Here is a 7435-nt window from a genome sequence, read left to right as displayed (position 1 = left end):
AGAGAATGTTAATATTCTGATTTATGGTGCACATATATGGATAAGGAAATCCACATTAAAATACAACGTAATAAGTAATAAAACACTTCATTTATATAATTAAGCTTCATCAGTAATTAACTGATAATAATATTTGAAATCATTTTAAAAACTGTGGAGCTTATATAATTTTATTCACATCAAAGAGCCTCAGGCTAAGAAAATTTAACACCGACACCTGGAGCCAGTTCCATCAAGCACACATTCTCGCATACTATTTAATTAATATACATTTTAATATTATCTTTCCAAATATGCTTAAGTTTCTCAATAGGTCTCTTCCCTTTATGGTTTCCAATGAAATTTTTTACTCTGTCCTCATCCCTCGTTTGCGTGATACTGCACCCCCTTCCTCCTGGGTGCAATTACTGTTTAGAGAAAAGTACGAAATATAAAACTTCACATTATGCCTTTGTCTTTGTTTTCTTATCGCTTGCTCTCTCTTAGGTCGAAATATTCTCCTCCACAGGTTCTTTAATCGTCCTCAATTTGTTCTTCACTTACGATTAGAGGTTAAGTTTCACACCCACATAAAATATGTAAAATTATAGTTGTATACATTTTACATATTAGAAGATGGAGAGATAAAGCTAGAAAGAACTTTGGTATTGGCATATCCTCCATATCAGGAAATATAATTATATAGCCCCTGAGTTCGTTCTTTAATATAGAAATTCAAGGAAACTCATCATACTTCAGAAACAAACTGTTTCAGGATGAAATATCTGCCTCATTGGTTCATCGCCATAGCAACATCCACCCTGATCTGCTGCGTGTCTGGATCATGCAACAAGCAACTGCTCCCAGACCTCAACTTCATGCTGAACGGCGACAACCTGGACTGGCCCTGCTCTTCCACTAAGAGTATTTACACCTCATCAGGGCGATACATCTCTCAGCATGTCATCATCACTAGGGTACAGATCCACAAAGACGAAGCGATCGTCCTAACTCCTCGTTACAAGACAGGTGTGCCGTTTACCGTGGGCAAAATATCACTCAAATCTAAAAACTCTCATCCTGCAATCACTCCATTTCCTTGCTGGAGTCTTCAAGAAGAAGGAAACTGCCAGGCACTTCAGTCCGCTGTCGATATATTTCTTGACGTACAGGATATACTTTGGGTCCTGGATGTTGGTATCGTCAACACATTGGAGCAACCGATTAGACGTTGTCCTCCTAAGATCGTGGCTATCAACACGAAGACGGGTAAAGTCATCAAAACTATCGATCTCTCAGAATCAGTTTCCTCGGTTAGCAGGCTCCAGTATATCGTAGTGGAATACGATAAGGAAGGACGGTGTTTTGTATATGTTAGTGACGCTGCTACGAGAGCAATACTTGTATATGACGTCGCTAACAGCAGAGGTTACCGCGTTGTATTACCCAGAGCAGTGACTCAGGGTTCTGCAAGAAAAGACGTGCTTTATCTTGCTCTGATCAGAAAATCCTGTGGCACGAATGTTTTATATTTCACGTACTTGTCAAGTGGACACCTTTTCTCAGTTAAGACCCACTATCTCCATCGAGGATCTGCCAGAGGTACTGTTGTGGATGTTGGTCAGAAAAATGGCAATCTTGTTGTTCTGGGAACTGACAATGGTTCTGCCATGTTCTTCCGTCTGAGAGGTGAAAGTAACATCTATATGTGGAACACTGAAACATCTTTCAAGTCTGAAAATTTCTTGCTTGTCCAGAAAGGCAACGAATGTCGGTTAGCAACACATGTTGTACCTGGTTACAAACGTCTCATGTGGGTTCTGGAGTCCAACTTCCACGATTACATCCAGAACAATGTGGGCTGTGCCGGTGCAAGTGTGTCTCTACATCCGTTGGTCAAGACTTGCGAAAGCTGAGCATCTCAGAAACTGACTCAGGATATTATATTCTTGTAGGTCTTACCTTGAAACAAAAGAAAGCAAAGCCCACAATAATACACAAACGGCATAGCAATCTTTAGTACATGTTAAGAAAGATTGGCTCACCGATATTCTTAAAAAGTAAGGAGGGTTGAACTAGAATGTTTTGTATATAGGATTTGATTCTTGTTTATATTATAACCAGGGCCCGGATTTTGATGACATGTCATCTTTTTTTCCTTGCATCCTATGCGATGCTCTTAAATATGTAAATCTCGGATATGAGTTGCTGGTTACAGAAATGTAAATTTTATAGGTAATTTTTGGTAAATTTTTGGACTTTTATGGGTATTTCTTGTCATTTTTGGCCAATTTAGGGAATTTTTCTTCATATGTTTTCTGAAATGTGAATAACATGGAAGCGAAGTGTTCTTTCTCTTTCTCCTTTAGGTCATTTTTCTGGATTTTTCGGTATTTTATAGGTAATTTTTTCTGGATTTTTTCGATCATTTTATAGGTCATTTTTTAATATTTTCAGGTCATCAAAATCTGGGCCCTGCATATTATATTTTGGGTCATATTTTAGGTAATTTTTCTGGATTTTTTCGATCATTTTATAGGTCATTTTTTAAATAATTTCAGGTCATCAAAATCCGGGTCCTGATTATAACCGTCAACACAACCCTTCGGGTAACGATTGACTGTTGACTGTTGTTCACGGTTGTTGTTGCTGTGTTGACGGTCATAATACAAAATAATCTAATAATATACAAACAACAGGATGCAATTTATAGAGTTGTATACATAATAATACGTATGATATGGATCAGGGATGTCCAATTTGCAAACACGCAAGAAGCATGTGGCCCGCAAGTATCTAAGGTAGAATGAGGCCGCTCAGTGATTTTAAGTTGCACAGCCCTGATATAAAAGGTAGGCTGAATGTAGAGCTTAGTTCAAATTTGACTTCGTCTGAACTGTTGGAATATATTAGGTTAACGTCCCATAAGTAATACTCCTATATTAATACATGTTTTTATTATTTATGTGTTTTGTTACAATTCAATTAATTTTTACTGAAATGATTTTGATGTTAAATTATTAATTATCAGTTATATTTTCTCTAGAGCCACTGACTGTTTTTGTTAATATGGCAGTTTTTTAATTACGTTACTCCGCATACTTGCTTTATGTTTGATTGTTGTATGTTATATTGTTTCGCATAGATCCATATAACTTTTATATTAAATGAATGTATATATTAAATAAATTTTCTGTTGTATGCTACACTTTTTCCTTAACTCGTTATTCACTTTTGATTCTTAATATCTCTCAGTAATATATAAGAGGTAATTCACGTTAAATTTATTTCCCCTTACGTCACTTATCCCAAATCTAGGAAATATTTAGGAAAGGAGAACTGAGGAAACCCACGAGTAACACAATACTATTACAAGATGAGACACAAACAAGGTTACTCCTGAAGGCCATACAGGTTGATAGTGATATGTCCCTGCTTGGTGTTTTATACAAATATTCTTTTATACTGTTACCACTGGAATGTAAGGCTGACAACCTTACCGCCATCTTTGAGCCGATTGTCTAGATAATGTGGGACCCTCAGCATCTCACAACCCTATGGGCCTTCACGGCCTGGTACAAGGATAGCTTTAGTTTCTTTACCACTGGAATGAAAGCCGAAATATTATTGATACCTGTGGGGATACATCTAAATTGGTTACGTGGAAAACCAGATCACTCAGTCATTTGGTATATTTTTTGTTCCTTGGCACTACAGCCCCAGTGGGCCTAGGCCTATCTCCATGAACTTCTTCGTTCACTTCGGTTTTTCTAGATCTTACACATTCGGTAGGACTTCTTGGGCGGGTGATTAGCTCGTCGCAAGGCCTCTACCTGTACACAAACACAGAAAAACACACACACATACTAAACATCCATGCCCTGAGTGGGATTCGAACCCACGATCCCGGTTTCCAAGCGAGCGAAGGCAGTACATGCCTTAGACCGCTCGGCTACCGTGACCGGCTTTGGTATGTATTACTCCCTCTTTACAGCGGATTCTTTTATACGCGGTCTGCTAAACACCTTGGTAGCACACGAGTAATATCACTACCGATTAAAATGCTAAAGGCAATTAAGCTTTTGTCTGCGTCCGAACAACCAATTTGGTTTTCTTTACTCAGTAACGTAAAAGTGTAAGTATACACCTCAGTTGTCATAGCCATTGAGGTCATCAAACGTGGATTCACCTAACCCGCCCTTTTCAAGGAGCGAATCGCACGCTTCAGACGAGCGTTCACTGTATTAATTTTCCCATCTAACCTATTCATGTGTATCCATCGCAGTGGCGAATAAGCCGCAGTTCATTGTAGCTCATAAAGCAACCCACGTGAATAGAGAGAAATTGAAAATATTAATATTTGCAAACACTTCCAATTTGTTTCTTCAAGCCATGAAATCAAAAAAAAAACTGAACTGTTTGAAAACGAAAAAATTAGGCTATCCCTGTAACAGGCCGTGGACGCAGACGTCAAGGCTACCATATTTTCTAGATAAGAGGTTCACACATGGTGGTGACGTCAGCCTTACGCTCCGGCTGCCCTTTACCCCCAGGAGTAATCTAGTACTCATTTCTGTTAGAGGCTGAGTCGAAGCCAGGACCATAGTATGGCTGGATAGAATATGTCAAGTAAAAAAATCCAATGACCTCGAACTCACTACCTCTCGGTCTATAGCACAGTGCCTCAACCAACTACGCTACCGCCTGCTTCACTATATTATTTCTAATTACATTTATCATGTTCTTTTATTAACTGAATATGAACAGTTCTGTTAATAATTATGTAATTTCGATGTATAACGTAAAAATGTAGCTAATGTTTCATTTGGTTAAATATCTGGGCGGAGTTTACATGAATTAAAATGGCGACCACATACGAGACTGCTCCCTGGTGATAAAATATTCAGATTATTTGTGCCAAGATGGACTTAATGCGCACATCACTCTCACTCGTGCTGAAGGAGAGAAATCTTGAAGTAGCGAATCCTGTGATACACGCCTTGAATAATTCACCGACTGAAAGAATAAGAAAGAGAAATAATAAACAGAAAAAATATTTAAAGTTAAATTTGTGTTGTAAAATTTGAAAGGCGTTATAACTTCATTGCTTTGGTGGTATTCCATAAGCAAGTTACTGATGTGGGTTTCGAGTGGAGGAAAGAAGTGAAATATAAACCACCTCATGCGGAAACGGAAGCCGACAGAAATATATCTTCCAATTGGCACCTTGCATTCAGTGCTTGTTTGAAACTGCAGCAATAATAACATTGACTCTGAAATCTGTTTGAATCTGATCACCAATTATTTATCTTATATTTTAACACTACATCGTATTTGTCCACATGTTTCGCCTCAAAATACTTTCCATACATCAAAAACAAAACAGTCCGAAAGCGAACTATACCGATCGAGCGAACGCCGCTTGTCGGCGAAGTTAGCGCCAACTTTAGCGGATAGAGGGTCTTGCGTTGTCAGCGCAACTGACCTCCACAGGTGTTAATTTCGGTTTTCTAGACCGGAGCCGCTACTTCCTTGAAATAAGTCCTTAATTATCCTCATGAGGCAGAGTGGACCCCGTTCCAGACCCTTTATTTCTCAGAAAATCTGGTAAAGCCGGGAATTGAACCCGGGACATCTGAATCTGTAGCCAGGAACTCTGACCACTATACCACAGAGGCGTCAATTCCATGCAACAGGCTAAATATTTCTCCAATAAGTCGAACATAATCCACCGTGCGAAAATATAAAGTGCAATAATTTTTCTGAAATGTGAGCGTAGTATTTGCGCAAGCATTTAATTAACATCTTACAATCATAAATACGTTTTATGATTAATAAATTTCGATACCTTAATTTTGTGTTCCATATCTCATGGTCATAAACTTCAACTCCTAAACATATTCCGCGAGTTTTGCCTCATATTATGAACCGACACTGAAATTCAAGTATGCTTTTATTTTTCAATGGCTCTTCCAGCCCATTCAGGGCCCAGGCCCCTTACTCAGTTCCGTAATCATTTCACATACACAATAGGACTACTTGTACTAGTTATCAGCCCGTCGCAAAGCCGCTGCCTACACGCAGGACAACACAAACACAGATAAACGCATATACACACCAAACATCTATGACTTCGGTGAAATTCGAACCCACGATCCCAGCGTTTGAGCGAGCGAAGACAGTTCAGGTCTTAGACGGGCGGCCAATGTGACTGACCTCATGGATGTGTAATGCTAATGAAATAAATTAGCGGAAAAGGGCTCTCTTGTATTCACTGTGGTAGGATGTCCTTATTGTTGTGTTTTGTGTATTGTGTTTTGTTTGAACGTGTTGTCACTTAGTGTAATGTGTGTTACTTGTCTGTTGTGTCCTATTGTGTACTACTGCCACCGGGCTAAAACCCAATTGCAGTATAATAATAAATAATATAATAAAAAATTAGAAAGCTTTATGTCTTTCATATATAATTTCCTTCATTATTTTCGGAACTTTATCTCTTTCCCTCCTTCTTTTCATATTATTTTCCAACCCTTTTCTTTTGCAGTTTGTTCCTTTCTATGTTCTATTCTGTATTATGATATACGCTCATCCTTCAGATGACAATGTGCGAGGTGTATGTTTGCTATTTATACATGCATTGTACGTACGCGAAAAATATTCATGAAAGAAGCGTTCTATTTTCTCGGATATAACGCCGTGTAGCAGTTGAAAGTCAATGGACACTTTGTAGGAACATGTCTCCTATATATCAACCATGAAGATGAAGGCGAAATATTCCTCCAAAACACCTGTTGGCTTTCAAAGTACTACACGGTGTTATATCCGACAATACATATCTCTTCATGGCCACCATTGTGCGAACGTCAAGTCCTACATATGAAAGTCACATGTTTTATTATTATCACAAGACACGCACATGGTCACGAAACGTATCCTGCTATATATATATATATATATACAGTCAGAATACGAGCTTCTCAACATTTAATGCACGCATAAACTTCTGCGATAACAAAATTCTGATTAAGGAATGCATTTTTAGTCACACAAATAAATAAATATTTCATATTTCCATAACTATCACACCTGTTCAAACACTGTAGCATTTCCCCGTGCTTTTACTCCGCAAGCGAACTATACCGACCGAGTCTGTGGTCTAGTGGTCAGAGTTCCTGGCTACAGATCCAGAGGTCCCGGGTTAGATTCCTGGCGCTACCAGGTTTTCTGAGAAAACCTGAGTGGAGCGGGGTCCACTCAGCCTCGTGAGGATAACTGAGGAGCTATTTGAAGGAAATGGCGGATTCGGTCTAGGAATCCTAGATTAACGGCCGTGGGATCCATTACGTTATCACGTGACAACCTCTATCCGGTAAAGTTGGCACAGCATTCCTTCTGTTAAAATATATGCTGCACTTATTTCCCATTGTGAAAGGTTAAGGTTTCTGTTTTCAGAACA

General features: G+C 38.7%; 1 protein-coding gene across 1 annotated transcript; it reads left to right on the top strand.

Annotated features, from left to right (window-relative positions):
* On the top strand, positions 1-1939 carry LOC111870015 (major royal jelly protein 1). Its single transcript, XM_023861937.2, has one exon. It carries the CDS (start codon positions 756-758, stop codon positions 1893-1895), a length of 1140 nt encoding a protein of 379 aa, XP_023717705.1. The 5' UTR covers positions 1-755; the 3' UTR covers positions 1896-1939.
* Positions 1940-7435: the final 5496 nt, after the last annotated feature.

Source organism: Cryptotermes secundus, unplaced genomic scaffold (genome assembly GCF_002891405.2).
Source record: "Cryptotermes secundus unplaced genomic scaffold, Csec_1.0 scaffold109, whole genome shotgun sequence".
Classification (NCBI taxonomy): domain Eukaryota; kingdom Metazoa; phylum Arthropoda; class Insecta; order Blattodea; family Kalotermitidae; genus Cryptotermes; species Cryptotermes secundus.
This window is presented reverse-complemented; position numbering and strand designations above follow the sequence as displayed.